Source organism: Numida meleagris, chromosome 9 (genome assembly GCF_002078875.1).
Source record: "Numida meleagris isolate 19003 breed g44 Domestic line chromosome 9, NumMel1.0, whole genome shotgun sequence".
In the NCBI taxonomy this organism is placed as follows: Eukaryota; Metazoa; Chordata; class Aves; order Galliformes; family Numididae; genus Numida; species Numida meleagris.
This window is the reverse complement of record NC_034417.1, coordinates 3,236,950-3,258,112: the sequence shown is the minus strand read 5'-3', so window position 1 is coordinate 3,258,112 and position 21,163 is coordinate 3,236,950. Positions and strand designations below refer to the sequence as shown.

Genomic DNA, 21,163 nt, shown 5'->3' with positions numbered 1-21,163 from the left:
CTACTGGAATTCCTAATTCCATGTAGTCCTGAAACAGAATTATCTACACTGCTCTCAATGAGCACACAATACGAATTGCTGCCTTCATGACCTGGCCTAGTTTGGCCAGAGGTACAGAAAATAATCTCTGGATCTCTCAGAATTTCAGTACAACAGCAATGTTCAGTGGGTCTACATAAAGGAGGCCTGGAAAGATCAAGTGGGAACGAAGACTACAGGCAATAAGGATGAAGAGCCACTGATACTGTAATGCCAGCCTCTCAGGGACTTGAAAAACAGAAGATGGCTTATTCTTTCATCCCATTCTTAGCATATTTCCAAGCTACTTCACCTTCCTCTATCTCCCTCTTCCCCATTATTATTATTATTTTTTTTTATAATTGCAAGTTTCACCCCACTCTACTATGAAAACAGAAATACAAACATCTCAGTAAGGAAACAAGAGTCTCTTTTTTTCACAGTTTGGAGGGGAGAAGAACTACATGCTTGCCAAATACTGGAATCAGTGTCAAAGGTAAGGAACAGAACACAGCGGAACATGACAATAAAACACATTAATCACATCACAGAATTACAAACTGTTGCCAAAGAAAACACAAGACTTCACTAGGCACATAGCTGAAGTATGTAATATATATTTAACTTACGTATACATTCCACATCTTACCTTTACTAACAGCATAGTCCTGCATACTGATCCACAGGCTCCTTGCCGGCTCTTTCGTACAACCCAATGCCAAATCAACATAGACAGTAATCTCAGGTCTCAGCTTGTAATCAAATGGCTTCTGTTCCTCATTTCCAGATAAGGCCACTTCTAATAAGGAGCTCATACATTTGTCTAACAGAAGGGAAATACTTAAAGAATTAAAGTCTACAAATTTTGACGATTGCATGCATCTATCTTGAAATGCATACAAACATATTTCACTCTCCACTTTATTCCAGAACAAATAAATAAATAAATCAACACACCTTAGTGTCTGACTACAAATTCCCATAAGATAAGGAATAAAGTGATTTAGTTACAATTTACATAAAGTTCATGAAGATTTAGAAGCATTATCCTCTGCTTTAATATCATAATCCTGTATCATTAATTCTCTCTGACCTATAGGTCATGCTTGGTTGGGATGACTAAGCATGCCTGGAAGGGATGATTAGAAACAGTAGTGCTGAATACTGTCAATGCTTCCGGTAAATGAGAATTATTTTTAATCATGTTTTTAATTAATAAAATTCCACTTTTTAAGTAGAATACAACTTAACATAATATTTTTCATGAAGAGTATGAACAATGGAACCCCTGTTAAAAGCCAAACATTTAAGAGTAAAACAAATTTAAATTAACTCAGTGAAGTTTGCATTACTTCTTTCACTGAGAAACTGTATGTATATTTTAATTCTCTCTCTATGCATTCCAATACCCTTTGCAAACTACAGCAAATACTTAAATAGCTATTTTCCAAGTACTGTTATAATTAGCTAAACAGACAAGAGAGCTGAAAGGCAAACTCTATGTACAGAGACTTACTCAAATGCGATCAAGAAATTTCAAAATGGAACACAAATATTTACAGCAACAGTTAGGTTTCTCTATTGAATAGCTTACCTAAATGAGGGATATCCATTTCAACCCCATCACTGAAAAGTGGAGTTTTCAACCAATAGGCTGTATCTTGCTCCTCAGGGGACACTGGAGGTCCTTGAAGCATGCCACCAAGACACCGTCCAATAAGTAAAGCTACAGTTCTCTCCAGATCTACAAGCCATACCCAAGACTGGGCAGGCTGCGGTAAGGACACTCCAGCAGGATCAATTAATTCAGGTCCACCTACAAGTATTAGCAATGAATCATCAAATTAGTCACTGCTGCCCAGATGTTAAAACCAATTCCGAAATTAGGAAAATTAATTGTAACATTTCCCAGCTCATCTGCCCCTTTTTGTCAACAACACGTAAACTAAAGAAACAGCAGTTAGGACAAATTGATTACTTTACATTTCAAGTTGAGCAGCAGCAAAAGCTATAACCATTCATGACACAGTAGATCATGCTCCAAGTTTAAATGAGGCATGTTCAATGCATGGGTCGCGTGTGACCTGAGACAGCTAACAGCGCGGCCTGTCCTCGGGACATCATGACATCGTGGCTCTTCCCTGCCGAGCGGCCCCAGGCACGCATCCACAACTCAGCAACAACCAAACCATCAGTGTGCTACTAACACTGTCTCAGCTGAAACCAGGACACGGGGAGGGCACAGCGTGGTGCTAACTCCACGTCTTGCGCCTACCACATACACTCAGATTTGTAACAGAACTGTGTCAGAAGGATCTAATGGCATGCCTTCAGGAAGCTCACAGGATGGCTTGGGTTGGAAGGGGCTTTAAAGCCTATCCAGCTCCAAGCCCCTGCGCTGGGCTGGTTGCCACCCACCAGATCAGGCTGCCCCAGGGCCACCTGACCTGGCCTCAAACACCTCCAGGGATGGGGCACCCACAGCTTCTCTGCGCAACCTGCCCCAGTGCGTTACCATCCACCTAGTAAAAAATTTAATCCCAGTATCTATTCTAAAGCTCCCCTCCTTCAGTTTAAAACCATTCTCCCTTGTCCTACCACTATGTGCCTACATAAAAAGATGGTCTCCAAAAATCCATAATTTTAAGTTTACTTACATTCCATACTGGAAAGCAGAAATAAACTTTGGACTAGAGAGGAAATAGATCATGACAATTTTTTTTTTCCATTTGCAAGTAAAGAACAGTACTTTAATGTATTACAAATTTAGTACTTTCAGTTCAATATATGTATCTGTCCTATTCTGCACCACAGTCTAATTTGGTTAAGGTGAAGCACAGCACCCTTGTGGCACTGCTCAGCTCCCAGCAGGACTGACGTCTGCTTGGGCTGCAGGATGAGTCATGGGGACAGCGGGCAGCAGGACAAGGCCATGCTGCTTCCCATCTGCCATCACTCACAGCTCAGAACCAGCAGAAAGCAGGGCTGCCTCCGCCAAACACAGTCCTGAGGACAAGCTGAGGAGGCATTCATCTGCCTGGTGGGCCTCCTGCTGGTCAATAAACAACAGAAACACCTTTCCACCAACCTCGGATATGCTATTCTTTATTTTTCATATTAAAAGTGTGTTATTTATTACACTTACCATGAAGTGGCCACTGTAATTCTTGATCTTCTAAAAGTGCTGCAGCAGGTAAGAGTCTATTAAGACGATCCAGAGGTGGCAGCAGATCTAGCAGATAACTCAGCAAAGGCCGAGCTACTGACACAGGCAGTAACAATAGTGAGTTGACAATCTGGGACAGCATACTACCAGCTGCAGATACATAAATTACATCTACAGAGGAAAAAAACAAACTGAAATTAGAATCTGGAATAGAATTATATTACAGGCATAACAGAACAAGTCACAAAGAATGGCACAGAAATACCTCAGCTGTCTCACTGTGTCTCAAAAGCACATTTTGAATTGGAAGGTTTAATAACCATAAATACATTCCATATTTTCCTTCTGTACTTTTCAGCAATTAAAAAAACTGTATGCTTAAAAACAGTAATCTAAGCCAAATATTACTGAAAGAATAATACACAAGTACTTTTTAATTTTTTTAATTTTTTTTTTTTAGTTTTCCTGTATGCAAAATGTCCTAACAGAAACACGTACTCAATGCTACGCTTGGTTAAGACAACTAACCTCTTCCTTTGAAGAAACCTGAGGTGTTTCTATTTTGCAGGTATTGGGAAAATAAGGTTTTTTTATTATTCTAATCTAAACAAACAAGAATCATCTTAAGTTGCCAATGCTGCCATTACCCATTTTCTCATGAACACCTACCTCTCAGTTTCTCCCCAACACTACCATTCCAAGAGCTTTCCTTAAGCAGCGTTGCAGAACGGGAATAGATATCTGTAGCATGAGGCAATAGAAGCTGAAGGTGTTTATGAAGCAATGCCACACTGCTGGAATTCTAGAAGGAAATAACCACCAAATATCATAATAATATACAAATATTTAAGGAGTTCATTATTTATATCAGTTTTGTTTTCAAATATTTAGAAAATTTTCCATAGCAATTTTTAACATTCTGGTACTCATGCATATTTGAGGCAATTTTCCCCCCTTTAAAATAAAAATAAGGATACATACTTCACTAACACTGTTGATGTGACAAAAAGCCAGCAACTGTTTCTGCAGCGAACACAAAAGCTCATGAAGATGAGCAGGTTGGCTGTTTTCTGATGACGATGCACCCAGTAAAAATTTATCACTGTTTTTTTCCAGTTCTCCAAAGGCTTGATCCTATTTAGACAAAAGGGAAAGATAAAAAAAAAAAAACAAAAACACAACACTCTCTTCAATAAGCTTTTTTACCTTCAATTATTGAGGATTATTATTAGTTTTACTCAAAGGATAACTTGATAAAATAACTCACCCCACACCCTGACCCCCAAATCACACTGTGTTGAAATAAGTAATATTTCTTTGGATAACCTAAAATGTTTTAGATCAGAAACCTTCCTAGCATCATCTAGGATGGCAAGATGAGGAGCAGAAGGTAGACAGCTACTTGAACTCTTCACAAATTCCATAGTAAAAATGGAGTCAGTTTTGAGTAGAAAACTGAAGGTAGTTGGATCTAGATGGCTGGTGAATGTCTACAGAAAAGAACTGAAAATTACCAGCCCTAACCCTCAGCAGACAGGGATAGTATGCTGGAGAAGTAAAGATCTCTGATTTCTTTTCTCCATTATATTTAACTGGCTATGTGAATAAAAAGGTGCAAGAGTCATCAATTGCACTTATGCTCCCTTTAATTTTTCACCAGCCTACACAATTCTACAGCTAAGAAGAATAATGTATTTGACTTACTATAATAAGATGGCTGACCTGTACTTGAACTACTGCAAGGCAGTTTCCTCAATGTCAAGTTAATCAAACAGACTTACATTCCTAGCATCTTTCTCTGATTGCTGGCATTATACTGACATAAAAGGGTTCCATAAAGCAATCTACCTATACTTGATGTGCTGCATTGTATCTTCCAAAAAGATTTGCAGCCAGAAGTAATAGCATTAAATACTTCACTCTGACATGAAAATCAACTACATTTATGTAAGCCAAGTTAAACAAAAAATACCACTACAAGATCATTAGATCGATAATGTTAGAAGTAGTGAATTAATTTTAGTCCACTTCCAGTAGAAAGATACATGTGGCACAGCTGCTTTAGATAAACCAAAAGAACACCATTTTCTGGAAGTCAGAAAGAGCTTTAAAACCTTCAAAATATTCAAAATTCATCACCACTGAAACAAAAATTAAATACAAGGCCTATACATACTGTATAGAATCCCAAATTTCTTAGAAGAGTCTTCATTAAGATTTCAGCTAGATGAGTATCTGGATGACTGCTCTGGACACTGTATGTTTGATCAGAGAGATTTCCATAGCTGATGCATAATGAGGAAGTTTCTGTGGAATCAGATGGCGAGCTATAGCCAAGTAAAGAAGCTACATGGGTGTGATCTTGCAAGCTTGTCAAAATAATATCCAATTGCATTCTCTGGGGAAATAAAAGAAAGAAAGAAGAGTTCAGAAACAATAAGCTTTTTGTTCGTGAAGTCAAAATAATGAAATAATAATAAAAAGGCATTATAGTTACAACACAAATAATTTATCATAAGACACAATAATAATCGGGAAGATTTAACCAACAAAATCAAAACTTTTTTTCTGTATGCCTTCAATACTAGAGAACACATCAAAAATTGAATTAGATAACTATAACAAGAAAAATCTGTGATTGACAGAGCAAAATAATATACCAGACCAATGTATTCTTTACTTTGTTAGAATTATGTATGTTTTATGGTCCTTTTTCTTTTAACTTAGTACTTTAATTCTAAGAAGGAAAGGGATAAAAGGCATGAGAAGTATAGATCAGATCTAAAGAGGTGGCAGATACAGAGTAACGACCTTTCATTTCAGTAGTGTTCCCAATTGTCACTGAAAAAGAAACCTAATACTGTCCTGAAAAACCTAACCTGTTCTACTTGTTCAGAGCTTTTAGTATGCACTAGTACAAATCAGAAATCTTCAGAAAATTAGAATCAGAAGATTCCTCTTCACAATTTCAGTATCAATGGAAATCAGTCTATTCCACAATAAAATAGATGTTACCTACAGAACTGAATAACAGCTACTCTTATTTTTTAACTTGAAAATACAGCAGAAGCTTCAGCTCCTACTGCCATAAAGGACAAGAACAGATGCTCCTTCCTTCCCCTCCACTTGGAGGCTACTTAGCAAGCCTCCTAATCTGTGTAAATTCCTGGTCACGTTCATCAAGAGAGAATAAGGGAAAAGGTTACAACCCACTATTCTTTGCAAAGTAGGATGAAACCCACGTAGGAAGAACACTATACAAGTATACTTCCTAGAAAATAGTTTTCTCTTTCCACAATTTGTTAAAGCAGACTCTAATTCAACAATGCCAAACCTTTACACCTGTCTAGATATTCTAACACAGCAATTACTAACTTTTTTGTTGTAAATCTTTGCTTGAGTGAACATGTAGTGCTCTTTAGCTCTCTAGAATCTCATTTAGCCAGGCTACAGTTAAAGTTGGGCTTTTCAAAGCATTCCACCAATAATGTGCTAGCTTCACTATTCAAAATGCCCTGCTGTTCCAGCAAAAGAATATACAGCATCGCTTTCAAAATACAACTTATTATTCCCTTGACCATACCTGTCCTTTTGATAAGCTTTCCCATCTATCAGGACCCTGGGGTAGAAGAGAGTGTAGCAATTCCATTCTCTCGCGCAGTGGAGGAAGTAGCATAGTTGCTCCTACTGAGAGAGTCTCAATTACGACCTAAAAGTAAAGCAGCAGAAAACACTTCTTGGATAGGGAAAAAAAAAAGCCCACAACCAATTCAACTGCATCTTTAGAAAATTCACACAGAACAGAACACACATAATACATCCAGAACATACACTTAATTTCATTTGACAACAGGTTTCTCATACAAAATAGCAAATTCACCTTTTCTTCCAGAATGTAAATGTACACAGTACACTGAAGGAATTAAATCAGACCAACGTGTATTGTCAAATTTACAGTTCTTTGCAAACTGCCGTTTTCTCAAAGTGCCATTGTAAGGGAAGGTGGGTTAGTTTAACTGAGCTACAAGATTTTTCAGTTATCCATAGCAAACTTTCTCCGAACATAAAATAAAAGTTCATAGCTATGCATGATCATCTCATTTTAAAAGCAGTATGAATAGACAAATCTTTCTCATTGATAGTAGTTTCAGTATCAGTGTAACCTCAAGTCCTGGGCTCAGTTTTGGGCCCCTCACTACAAGAAAAGCACTGAGACCCTGGAGCACGCCCAGAGCAGAGCAAGAAAGCTGTGAAGGGTCTGGAGCACAGGCCTTATGAGGAGCGGCTGAGGGAACTGAATTGTTTAGTCTGGAGAAGAGGAAGCTCAGGGGAGACCTTACTGCTCCCTGCAAGTCTCTGAAAGGAGGCTGTGGTGAGGTGAGGATCGGCCTCTTCTCCTGAGTAACTGGCAACAGGACAAGAGGGAATGGCCTCAAGCCGCACCAGGAGAAATTCAGGTTGGATATTAGGAAAAATATCTTCTCTCACAGAGTGGAATGGGCTGCCCAGGGAGGTGGAGTCACCACCTCCAGAGGTGTTGAAGAAACGTTGAGATGTTGTGCTAAGCGACATGGTTTAGTGGGGAAATATTGGTGGTACGTGGATGGTTGGACTGGACGATCTTGGAGGCCTTTCCCAACCTTGGTAATTCTGCGATAATTGAACAACTGGCTCTATATCTGAAATTCACAATTCTCATACATGTAAAACAATTTTCACAGATCTATTCAGCAATTTTCCACACTGCTACAATGTTAAGTGCTCTGTTCTAAAAATTCAGTCCAATATAATATTTTTTAACCACAAACTCAAGCCAAGAGTATAAGCAATTTCTTTATTGGGGTCACCAAAATATTAAATTTATCCTTTTGCTGGTTGGGCATATACTCCATATAATACAGCACGCTGTTCTATTTCATTTAAACACTGCAAAAGCTTTTTGACAATTAGTTACTTTTGTTCACAAGTAAACTACATAGCACCATTTCTTCAAAGCTGGCAAAAAATTGACAGAGAAACTGGAGTCTGATTCTGTAGAGGTCAAGTATCTGTAATTACAACCGATTTCCATGACCTATATTCCTTCCTCATTTTAATTATCCCAGAACCTGAAAGTTTTAGGCTTATTATTACAAGAAATAACTAAAATGTTAGGAGGAAAAAAAAGCAGCTTACAGAAATTCTTAAGTAAACATTCTCCACTGCTTTTCAGATTATAAAACAGTGATAGTGATTAACTTCTTATTTTTAACTGTAATGAATAGAACTGCATTCATCAGAATGCCATGTTTACAAAGTTAGATTGAGAAATTTCTAATAACACACTTTAAGAAAAAAGTATAAAGTAAAAAGTAGATTTTTTAAAAATGCGAACAAAGTATTACTTACTTCTTGAATTTCATCAGGGACAGAAGAGTCCATCAGTCTAAACAACAAATTTCGAAGGGGACCTGCTTGCCGGCCAAGAATACTAGTAGCTACACCTCCAGCCAGTGCAAGTGCAAGATGATTTGAAAGCAGCTTCAGGCACAATTTAAGAAAACTGTGATGCTCCCTGTAAAAAGAAATACAGCAGTGGTCATATTTTCTGGTTTTAGCCTTAATCCTCACTGACTCGTGCACTAAGATTTTCACTCACATTTTATTTTGCAGACCAGAAAGGTAAATAAACTAGAACTTAACAAATATTCATCTGAAAACCTACTGCTTATCTGCTAAAAAAAAACAAAAAACAGTTCCAAGGGGCATTCAGTTTAGAAAAAACAGTCACCAGAATTAAAAGGCAAAGTCTTCCCAAAATACATTTACAGCTCAACAGACAGACAAATATATTCCTCACATAAAGAAAAAACATAAACTGTTTAGGAAGTAACAAATGCAATCTTCTCTCGTTGTATTTAGAAATGAAATGATTAGATTAAAAACAAAGAGTCAGGATATTAAGTTCTGAGGAGAAAAATTTCATAAGAATCTCTGATAGCTGCAGGGCTGTTTGCAGGTAGCTGTGAGGAAGCATTCGTGCTTTTGTATTGTAGAGCATTATAACTAAAACATCACTTTTTGTGTAAAACTTTCAAATGTGGAAAGCTGTAATAATGATTACTGATGATTTGTCAAGAGATTGTTTTAGTCAACGTGGTACTATTAAGATGGGCTTAGTTTGTTACATTTGATTTTCTGACTCGCTTTCCAGAAGAGCGGAATTTGTGGAAAACCATAAAGCAAGAACACACTTCTTGCCTATTTGTTTCAAACCTTCCAAAGTGATACTGCCTGTCTACCAGTCTCACATTCGTGACAAGTAGCTTCCCTTTTCGAAAACTGAGTTGTCTATCAACCCATGTTGCAGTGATGATGAAATATCTCAAACTGCCAACTACCAGCCACTGTCTGGACATCTGAAGCAAACTGCTGAAACTGTGTTACTATCATTTATTGCTAAGTTTCACAGACAAATTTGTTCCTGAAAAAATGGAACCAACCTTCTATGTTTTGTTCATTCAGATGGAAAACAATTATGTTACTCTGAATAACATGAACAGAAAAGTTGCACATGACCTTTAAGAAGGTCTTTCCAACATTCTGAATGACTCCTGCTTCTCTAGAGGCAATCAGAGACCTTGAGCTGCGAGCAGGAAGAAAGAACCCAACCTCACATGCTAAAAATGCTTCTAGAAAGATATTCTAATTCTTCTGATTAATAAGTTACAAAAACTTATAACATGCAGGTGTTATATATACCTTGACGAAGGAAAAGGAAGAGGGGGAATTTCACTGTTAATTTTGTCACAATAGTGTTCAAGAAAGGAACGAAGATGTGAAAAGGTACTTTCTTCAAGGTCTACACAATAGGGTCTGTGCCATGCCACAACTTGCCTGGAATCAAACATCAAAATAAGTTAATTAGTAAAAATATTCCAATATTCCAATTTAAGCAGATTGAAATGAGTGCTTGATCTTACCAATTTCGTTTTTTTTTTTTCCTTAAAACAAACTAATGTGACCAACCTCCTGATTCTTGCAGGTATTTTATGCTCTTTTTTCTGTAGGCATCTTCCCAAATCAAACATTCTTCATTCATAAACAAAACCATTTACAATGTCAGGAGTATGAAACCATCAAATTGGTGCAAAAAGCTGACACGTTCTCACAAAACGGCTTTAGTGCAAACTCCAGATTATAAAGAGATTTTAATGAAATATAGGAACAATTCAAAAGAGGTAGTCCCACTTGGTACAATAGTGAGTCTCACTATTTTCCACAACTGACTTCTCAAAGATAGTCCCCATTAACTCAGAGTTTCAAGATGTCCTGTTTTATCTTCCAAACGTGAGAAGAGTTTTTCTATTCCTTTCTGTTAGTCCATATATAAGTCTGAGGTTTATCAGATCTCAGTTCATTGCAACCACTCTGATCAGGCCTTTGCTGTAAAGTATTATTTCAGGTACTGCATATTTATTACTAAACCATTTATTTAGGTACCTGTTTTCAGTTCATCTTAACACGTAACTACTTAGAAAGTTATTATGATGTTTAAATCCATGTCTAAAGATTTATCTGAATTGCTCTGTTTCCCAAAGTCTTATTCTTTGTTTCCTCATTATGCTGAAAGAAACTACATGAACCACAGGACATGCAGTCAGAAGCACAAAATAAAGAAATACTGAGTCCTCCCACTGCCTAACGATGATTTTCGGCAAACAGGTCTTATTTTTGTCTAGTAACAGATAACAAATCTTAATTTAAATGTACTAATATCCATATTATTGGTGCTGCTAAGCTATTACTTGTAAACTGTAACAGTTTGAAAAGAAGAAAAGGGAAAAGAAAGAGAGAAATGAAAGAGACTCTTCAGTCCAAAACATTTCAAGCCAAACACTTTAAATGCATAATGGGATTAATGCCTTCAGGAAAGTATTACATGTATCCCAAAGGGTATTACATATTTTAAAAATTACATATACATATATATCTCTGTCCCCAGGTGTCCAAGTTTCACTGTTACCTGTCCCTTGGAAGAGCTGTCCAGGCAAGGCTATGAGAGGTTCCTGCTGAAATTTGTTGAATTGAAACTCCATCCAAACCACTGACTTTCTTCGGTTTGGTAATGGGACCCGTAGAGTTTCCCTGACCACACTGTCCCATTGAATTGTTACCCCAAGCATAAACTTCATTATCTGTAATTGTAAACAGAATAGAAAACAGAATCTGAGATACATCTGTTTCTGATCAAAAAGAAAGATTACGTATCTTCACACTTAATTTATTTTACCATGAGAAAGTGCCAAACAGTGACTGTCACCGATTGAAATATCAACTATTCTTGTAGCAGCCAGTTCCTCGATAAGCTTGGGCCTGAGAGCAGTCGCCTCGGAAGAGCCACAGCCCAGGCATGCACCACAGCCCCACGCATAAACCTACAGCAAACAAACCACAAAATATCAGTGCCAAATGTATGTTATTGGCGATCATCAACAATGTACTGGATAACCACATTACAACAATTTAAATTATGTTTTCAATGAAATATGCAAAATACTTTCATCGCTTACATATATTTAATGTCATCTACATTTACTGTCCCCAAACCCTCAAATTACTGGCTGCAAAACAGATCAGCTAGGAGGCTGTTGCAAGAGAAGAAACCACTACAATGAACTTCAGCATTCTTGATCCATACTTCAAAAACATGTTCTCTTAGAATCGTAGTGTGGTGGGGGGTTCAGCTCAGTTCCAAGTGTGGAAAGGCTTACTGTATCACATGCATATACATCATGCCAGTGGGGGATCTCATTTACCACCTAACATTTATCTCCAGACTCTTCTGTAATTTTCTGGATTAGAAATAGAACAGTTAACGTGTGTATTTTAAAACCACACATTTTAAGATACTATAACATTATTTCATCACCTTAGTTGGTTAACGCATTAAAAATCAAAAGCATTTCACTGCTTTTTGCTTCCTGAATCTGATTTGGTTTTGTACTTCTTATATTTCTTAATCTAAAATAATTAATTTTCTGTGGCTAACCAAGACTCCTTGGACACGTACTTCTACTTGACTCTGCAGAACATTTTGAATAACTCTAGCTTCTTAGGATCTCAATACTTTTAGTCAGTCTCTCATCAGGAACCTTACACCAACATTCATGAACTAGCTATATGTTTTCTCAACAGCCAAAATAATAAATGCTGAAATAAGCCTAATCTGTCTTCTTAAATATCAAGTGCCAATATTTGAGTGAAATCTTATTTTTGCCCACCTGTCCTGTTGATGTTAAGGCAAGTGAAGACTGGCTCCCAGCACAAACTTTTCGAATAAACATTCCTTGCAAGGCTTCTATAACTTTAGGTTTATATACTCTATTTGTATCACCATGACCAAGTTTGCCTAAAAAAAAAAAGAAAAATTACAAATGGAAAGTATTTTCAATATATAAATGGTGACAACTGGAAGTACCAAAAAAGAATTATTTTCAGATTTCCAAAAATGTCAGGGTATATTTTTAAAATCAGCACATATAACTGCTTTTATAAAATGTACCCTCTTTCAAATACAATAATAATAGACTTCAGGAAATATGTATTTTTATAGCGTACTCATACCTACCATTATCTCCTCCTCCAAATGACCATACTGTTCTGCCATCTTTAGACAAAGCTATTGTGTGTGAACTGCCACAGGAAACCTCTCCTACATTGCTAATATCTTTCACTAAAGTCGGAATGTTGCGGCTGTTGCTGTCACCGTGACCTAAAGAAAGCAGAAAAAATTATTTTCTTTTTGCAAAAATTCCTATTCTGGTCAGTAATTCCAGTAAAGTTTTAAAACACCCATATAAACATAAACTGCAGTCATCACAGAAGACAATTTTTGCCCACTTTTTGGAAAGAGATGTGCAGTAAAGTTAACAAACATTTCATTTTTATAAAACAAATGGCAGAACTCTTGTTCATACCGTACTACCACTAAATCATAGAACTATTTTCGACCTACTTTGAAAGAAATAAGAAGAATTACTAGTACAATTGCCTTTAACGTTAGTTGATTGGGTAGTCATACTTCCTAGTACTGGGCAGCAGGGAGCCTGAACAGCACAAGGAATCTAAAATAAGGGCAGATTCTTTCTTCTGCATATACACTGCAGAAATTACACCAGTGGATAGTTTTAGATCATCCTTTCTGCAGAAGCCTAATGCATTACAGTACCACCTACTTTAAGAGATACTGTATGGTATCCATAACTGACAGAACGTGAACAGGTTCCTATGACTTAACTGTATGCTACTTCTTAGCTGTGCCCTGGAACCCAATCCTGCATAGTTCAAACTACACTAAGGATGTAAAAAACACATTAACCTAAAACTCAATGAGAATTTTTCCCCTCTAACCTAATGTCCTTTTCCTAACAGCAGGGAAAGGCTCAGAACTTCAAATATTTCCCTTGAAAATCTGTGACAGACTACACTGTAAAACAACATCCCCTTCATCTTCTGCCCCCAGCACAGCTACTTGCTTTTAACTCTCCACTGGGAGATCATGACATTCAAATCAAAGACAACAGAAAGGAACTACAGCCCCACTTGAAAGCAATTTTCTGCACAAAATCTTCTGGTTCAACAGAACCTGTTTGAGAAGGGTGGTTTTATACTAGGCATGTAAGCTGTATAGCAAAGATAATGGAATAGACAAAAGCGAACTTAAAAAAAAAAATTGGAAATATTGACTTTATCATTTCAGTTAAATTTAACTTCTTAAGCGTATTAAGGTAAAATGACACAAAGCCATTTCAGCAAACTCAATGTCAAGTTTCCTTATTGGTATCACGTTATAATCAACATCTTGATATCATCTGCCAGTTATTCAACACTGTCCAAAGAACCATCCTACTATCTCTAGATTATGTCCATCTAGAATTCTGGTTTATTTTGCACCTCTGTTGTATACACTTAAGGGGCAACGACCATCATATATAGTCATATAAACAAAAGGTAACTTGTCCTGGAAAAAGAATAACAGAAGATTTATAAAATTATCTGCATCGATTCAAAAAAAAAACAACTGTTTGTACTAGTTTTAATATAGGTGCCTATGTACACACACATTCACATGTGCATATGTAAGTGTATTTAGAGGGGATAATAAGAAAAAAGGGGAAATATATGTACAGTATCATTACTAGACACAGGAATTCTCCCAAAAGCACTTCATGGTATTTTAGAATTACCTAATCTCCCAAAGTCTCCTTCTCCCCATGTATACAGCTCTCCATCTTCTGTAACAGCGGCGCTATGTCTGTATCCAGCTGACACGCATACAACAACCTACGTTACATACGAAAATAAAAATGATGTTTTCATACAAATCATATGAGAACTTTGAAAGCTTATGCAACTCTAAGAAGGAATGTGTGTACATCTATCTCTTCACTTACGTAGAGCAAGTACACTTTTAAATTTATCTTCACTAGTTTTATCATTTAGCACTTTGTAAGCAGAAAACAACACAGATGGAGACAAGATTATCTATAAAATACGCATGATTTGTTTACCAAGTAAATTTAACATAACAATATCCTAGCCTTACAGCAGCAGAGAGAAGCAAAAGCAGATGTTAAAACATGGGCCAAAACACTGGCAGAAAAGGAAAGGAAGGCCTTTTAGGACAACACAACTGAAACCACTAAAACTTCGCATATGAGATGTCCTGATGTTACAGCTAACAAAAGCAATGTTCTTCTGGAATGTTGCTGTAGATCAGTAGAAACAACTATGCAGGATTTAAGAACGTGAGAAAGTTTACCAACAATGCCATTGTCCAAATCACATGCCTAAAGGCAACCAACAAATTTAAGTGCTTTGCTGAAATGGATCTGACTTCAAAGAAAACTTAAATAAAACACAGAATCTTAAGATTTTACGTATTTCAACTTTTACACAGTATCTTAACGGAGCAGGCCAAAAATGGGTGTGCTTCTATAAAAGACATACCTTTCCTTGCAGCGGACCCTGAATAAGTTTGGGATATTTCTGAGTGGAACTGTTTCCGTGTCCCAGTTTCCCATAGTCACCGTCACCCCAGCTGAAGACTTCCCCTTCCGTTGTGAACGCTAGAGTGTGCCCATCAGATCCCTTTGACGATGACACTTTTTTAATGGATCTATGAGGCTCAAAAGTCAATTTTTTCAAAGTGGACTGGTTATTGGAATCACCCAGTCCTAGTCTCCCGTAGCTGCCTTTACCACAGGCTCTGACAGAGCCATCTGTAGAAATTACAAAAGTGCAATACTGTCCAGCTTCAATCTGTAAACAAAAAGGATAAAACAGTATTTAAAAAAAAAAAGATAAATCATAGAACCATAGAATCACAAGGTTGGAAAGAACCTACAAGATCATCTAGTCCAACCGTCCTACTATCGCCATTACTACCCACTACTAAATCATATCTCGTAGCACCTCATCCAGAAGCCTCTTGAACACTGCCAAAGATGGTGACTCCACCACCTCCCTAGGCAGGCCATTCCAGTGCCTGACCACTCTGAGAGAAGAAGTTTTTCCTTACATCTAATCTAAATCTCCCCTGGTGCAACTGTAGCCATTTCCTCAGGTCCTATTTGTTGTCTGGGAGAAGAGGCTGACCTCCTCCTCATCACAACCTCCTTCACGAAGTTGTAGGGTGCGAGATGAGGTCTCCCCTGAGCCTCCTCTTCTCCAGGCTGAACAATCCCAGTTCCCTCAGCCACCCCTCATAAGACTTGTGCTCATTCACCTAGAGGTCTAAAAGTAAATTTTTGCGAACAGGATGTCATTTTTCTTTCTATACCCCTTTCCTATAGTGCAACGTAAAAAATTAAGGAGAATTTGTGTAATTTAGTAAGCAATAAAATCAAAATAATTGAAAAATATTTTATGAGGAAATTCTTTTCTTTAGGTAAAGGATGTAAACAGTGATTAAGCCATCCTTCTTAATTGTATCTCTTTTACAGACTACAGAACTCAGCCTGCTTTCAGATCTCTAAAATTAATGAATGGAAATCGACAGTGTTGAAGATACATTTTCTTAAGATTAAAAAGACAAAAGTAACTGCTTGATGTCACTCATTTTCCTCCTGTGTATTACTGTTCTCTTTAAGCAGTTTTTTTAAATGCACAAGCTTGTTTAACGATGCCTGGTCCTGCAGTTAACTGGCATAAAAATGTGCAAGTGAAATCCATGAAAACAATTTCAGAAAATGTATCTAAATTGTCTAGCGATCCCCCAAAATGCTTTTACTTAAGTCAACACTGCAAAGTCAATAAAGCAACAGAAAAGCAAACTATCCTGTGTCACGCATCAATAGAAGTGCCAAGCTGCAACTGCAGAATCTGTGACTGAGAGCAGAAAGAGCACACTGTATATTGATTTTTAGAAAGCTAATTAAGGCTTCTGTGCCAGCAGTTAGCCCTGTTTGGACTTTTAAACGAGACATACTTGATGTGAAAAACACCAATGGAAAAGACAATTGGGTATTTAAGGTACCTTATAAACAATGAGAAAAAAAAAAAAGAAAAACCTACAGGCAAGCAAATTCCTCTCTACGAATGCATTTCACTGCAAGTTAGATAATTCAATCATTCTTATTACATAGATATCAATCTGTGAGTATCATTAAAAAAAGAAACAATCCTTTTTCCAGGCAACAATAAAAGCAGTGAAATACCTTCAGTAAAGTGACTTGTGTAATTAGTTCTGAGAATCATACCCTCATTACAACTTTTACACTTAGCAAATAAAGGATTATATTCCAGTTTCGTACTAAAACTATGAAGCTGTTGAATCTTACATTATACGATGCTATAAATATCACCCACCGTCTGCGCATCAGAAAAACTTGGAGCGAGCTTGGGTTGAAGTATTTTCTCTTGAGTTCCTTCTACCAGTTGGTGACTGCTGTTGCTACCCCAAACGTAAACTTCACAGGTTTCAGAAACAATGGGAGCATCGCCTGTTTGAATGCTATCAGGACTGGCACATGTTCTTGAATAGTCTGATGCCATGCGGCAAACCTGTTAAAAAGAGAAGTATTACATAGCAGTATTTTCATTTATTTTCCTACAATGTCATTTCCTATGACACTGCCTAAAAACACAAGTTATCACCATTTGAACATTAACTTGTTCAAGTAACTTTGTCTCTTGGCATTCTTGTTTTTCACTTTTTCCTTGCCTCCCTCTTCCATTCCAGAATAACTCAGTACTCTCAGCACCACATACACACAACAGTCAGATGCAACGTACAATTTCCTTACAGTCAAGATTCACTTCAAGACATACCTCTTCAAATAAACATAGAGCTGCCTCGTAAAGAGAACACAAGCCATCAGATGTTCTAGTTGGCTCTCTCCATTGACTTCGATCAGCAGATGATCCCTACAATTTTTAAACATTATTGTGAGAAAAATATTTCCCCAGAGCAACAGTACAAAATACAGTAGGGATTTGTAGATACAGTAGAGCACCTCTGTTATCTGCATGCATTTCAGGAAACAAAAATGTGTCAAACACTACTTAAACATTGTTATTTTTTCTTTTTTTGTGAAAATACCTGAGTTTACAGTTAATTTATCCTGAAATTATTTTGTTCTAAAACGTGTTTCATTTGTGTTTGTCTAGTTAAATAATAAATTACTAATCGTTATTACTTTTCTGCTTAGACTCTGCATTTTTGTCTGTAACTTTACATCCAGTGAAAAAAAAACACACAAAAACAACAGCTAAAGTTGTCCATCAGGACATCGAATCCAGTGTAGATCCTGCTACTGCCCATTAGGCTGGGAAAATATTAAACTGAATAAATAATTTGATCTGGCAGCTGGCCCCCTTCTTCTCATCACACAGAAGGCACATAGGCTATGCACAGGCATGGACACATAGCACGCAGTGAGTTGGTGATCCGTACACAAGACTCTTTCACTGCTGCCATATAGATGTTAGCTGTCTTTCCTCAGTCAAATGAATGAAACTTACCCAATACAGTAGACTAACATTCAAAAGAAAGCACATTTTAACAACAGACCTTGTGCGAAGAAAAGAGAAAATCTGCTACTGGCTAATGTGTGAAGAAAATAGATTATATTCAGAATTTTAAAAGTTCTATTAAAATCAAATAAGTACTTCAAGGAGTTAGTCCAATCCAGAATTTAACAGAAGTCCTCCATTAAAATATTTATCGGTAGTAAAACTACAAATAGCTCTACTCCTTCCTATAAATCTGAACATAAACTGAAACATAAAAGTATTATTTCTAACTTGCGTTACTGTGTGCCTAGAATTTATTTTCTATTGTTTTCAAATTGGATTTAAGTAGTCTGCACAAAGCAACTGCTTTTATAACAACTTATGCATTCTCCATCATCTGCATTCTAAAAGTTGAATTTTCCATTTCTTTAAAGTCTTAAGTTTTTTAGATTTATGTTTATTAGTAAGTACTACAAGCCTGAGGGGAGATAAAGAAGTCACCAATTTGGGGAAAAAGCCCTTCTCTGTTACAGTCTGGGCATACTAGGCAGAAGCTTACCACAGCTTTCAATTGCATAGCAGGCAGTAACTTCATAGTTTTAAAAATATCATTCATCTAGGATCAGAAGTAATCACTCAACAGACAGAGCTATCAGAATTTTTTTTTTTTTTTTTTTTTTTTTTTTTTACAAACAATTTAGTCCATTTTCTTGGGGCATTTTATTTATTTATTTATACATTGGAGAAAACTATTCAGCTAAGAACTACCATACACGGCATTCAGAATGCATCTACACTTGCTATGTAGAAAACTCAAAGCTGCTATACCTACCAAAGATCGTCGCATCTGCATTAATATACTCATAAAGCAATCAAAGCTGATCATCCCTTCCGGACTTTGTAGCAACTTGGTTTTCTCCATGGTGTTCACTACAGCTGAAGCATTCAATGCCATTTCTATCCATTCGAGAAGATACCGCAGGGAACCTCGCTGGGCAGCCAAGCCAAGAAGCAATTCAGAAGCTAATCTACGACCTAAAGTGTCTGCCCCAGAGTTCGGAATTGTTACTCCTTTAAGAAATGTCGTTACTTGCGATAAACAGTCCAACCCCATCGGTGGAATCTTGCTTTCGTTTGCTAAAGATAAAGGTGGTAAAGAGCTCACAACTTCTATTGCAGTATGGATAACATCGTTGCAAAGACTGAGGCCAGGTCCCGATGCCGGCATCATCCAACTTTGTCTCAGCAGTGCAAACAACAAGCTTAATCCAGTCCGAACCCCCATTTCTATGAGCGCATCTGTACTTGACCTAGGACGTTCGCTGACAGAATGCACATCAGTCGATCCGGAACTGCTTTCCGGTGAATGCTGCTGCTGCTTCACCTTACCCTTATCATGATATTTATTAGAAAGTGCATAGAAGACACGCTGCAATACAAGGAGACGTTTTCGAAGAGCTCCAGCAAATGGAGAGTCTGAGCATACCATCTTAGCCAGTGCCAGCTGGCTGCTAAGAAGGGCATCCAAATAGTGGTCCTGTTCATCACTACTTAGAGATTCCCGCTCAAAATCTGGTAGCTGAGGTCCTTTGAGGCACAGAACCTGCTGAGGCAATGGCACTACTTCTTTATTGCTAACTAACTTAGCATACAAGATAGAAACTCCCTCCCTCGTTGCAATAGATTCACTGTCTTCTGTGATCCAAGAGCTGTTCAGATGTTCAAGCCATTTCAGCTTCACGGGTGGGACCATAGCTGCCATGTTGGTTTACTCTTTTGCCATTAGTCCTAAAGATGGAAAAAAAAAAGTAAACAGATGTGCAATAATATCTACTGAATTTACTACTCACAGTAGACCAAATCCTATCAATTCTTCAGCAAAGCAAGCAGCAAAAGTTTAATTCCAGATGTTACCAAAGTTCCACCATTTTACCCACGTAAGCGTGCAAGAATCTGGAATTCAGATCCAATCCCAGTAGTGAAAGTGTAGTATAAAAAGACATTTTGCAGATTAATTCTGATCTTCATTTTAAACAAGCACATGGGCAGGCAATTGCCTTCATATGCTGTAAGAACTGTAGCGTATATGTACATTTTCTAAACTCATATGCATAAAAATTCACACAATGTAAATTTAATTCTGCTATGTTCAATGAAAGTACACTTCAATACTTCTTGAAGAAAATTAATCTTCTCTTTTCAGACAACAAAACTAAAGACAAAGACTTCAAAAAATGCACAAGATCGTCCACAACTGTGCACCAGTGAATGAATGGAGTACCTCTGTCAAGCTTCACTTCACAATAAATAAGACTACTAATTGAGGCCATTAACTAAACACTCAACCTTACCAGCATATCCTAACTCCTGCAGTCACAAGTCACTCCCTCTCCTTTCTTAAGTAAGGTGGACATCTTAAAATCAATCTCAACGTGTTAAATGGAAAGGGTGGTTAGAAGTTACATTAAGGTGGCCCACTGAGTGGCCCCTATTCATTCAGTGAATGGGATCTTCAGAGCCAAATACACATTACTATTTCAAATAAATTTAATCTATTGAATATTATGTATTAGATTAATGTATTTCATCATGTGTGACTTCAATGGTATTCAAAACTTTTAGCAGAGATTTTAAGAAAGGAATCACTGATAGACAAAAGGAGATAACAGGAAAACTTACAAGTGCACACTGCTTTACTAGGGCAGCTCAAGCTGGTTGCCAAACCAACTTGACAGCTTCTATCATTCTTTCAAATCAAAGACACCAATGAATTTAAGAAATCTTTTTTTACTGGCAATTTGACGGGAAAGAAAGTAAAACACATAACACACTTAAGAGGATCCAAACTCAATTAAACATTATAATGAAATTGCAACAAAATTGACAGGAACGCTACAGTTAAAATGCAGTCCTCTGCCTCCTACCACAAAGTTTTTTTGGCTAGCACCAGTCCTTAGAATAAATCTCTGTTGTCTTTCACAT

General features: G+C 37.2%; 1 protein-coding gene across 8 annotated transcripts in view; it reads right to left on the bottom strand.

Moving 5' to 3' along the window:
- The window catches only part of HERC1 (HECT and RLD domain containing E3 ubiquitin protein ligase family member 1), a 114,251-nt gene that overhangs the window by 56,950 nt on the left and 36,138 nt on the right, over nt 1–21,163 (bottom strand). For all 8 annotated transcript variants that reach the window (XM_021407801.1, XM_021407800.1, XM_021407802.1 and 5 more), the window contains exons 2-19: nt 19,014–19,969; nt 17,498–17,593; nt 17,036–17,230; nt 15,176–15,487; nt 14,413–14,509; nt 12,795–12,938; nt 12,448–12,575; nt 11,457–11,601; nt 11,190–11,361; nt 9,926–10,060; nt 8,573–8,738; nt 6,768–6,893; nt 5,361–5,582; nt 4,166–4,318; nt 3,854–3,986; nt 3,164–3,355; nt 1,613–1,834; nt 668–841 (exon numbers count right to left, since the gene is read on the bottom strand). In XM_021407801.1, coding sequence (XP_021263476.1) covers nt 668–841; nt 1,613–1,834; nt 3,164–3,355; nt 3,854–3,986; nt 4,166–4,318; nt 5,361–5,582; nt 6,768–6,893; nt 8,573–8,738; nt 9,926–10,060; nt 11,190–11,361; nt 11,457–11,601; nt 12,448–12,575; nt 12,795–12,938; nt 14,413–14,509; nt 15,176–15,487; nt 17,036–17,230; nt 17,498–17,593; nt 19,014–19,943 — 3,742 coding nt within the window. In that variant the 5' untranslated portion in view covers nt 19,944–19,969. The remainder of the gene's footprint in view (nt 1–667; nt 842–1,612; nt 1,835–3,163; nt 3,356–3,853; nt 3,987–4,165; nt 4,319–5,360; nt 5,583–6,767; nt 6,894–8,572; nt 8,739–9,925; nt 10,061–11,189; nt 11,362–11,456; nt 11,602–12,447; nt 12,576–12,794; nt 12,939–14,412; nt 14,510–15,175; nt 15,488–17,035; nt 17,231–17,497; nt 17,594–19,013; nt 19,970–21,163) is intronic.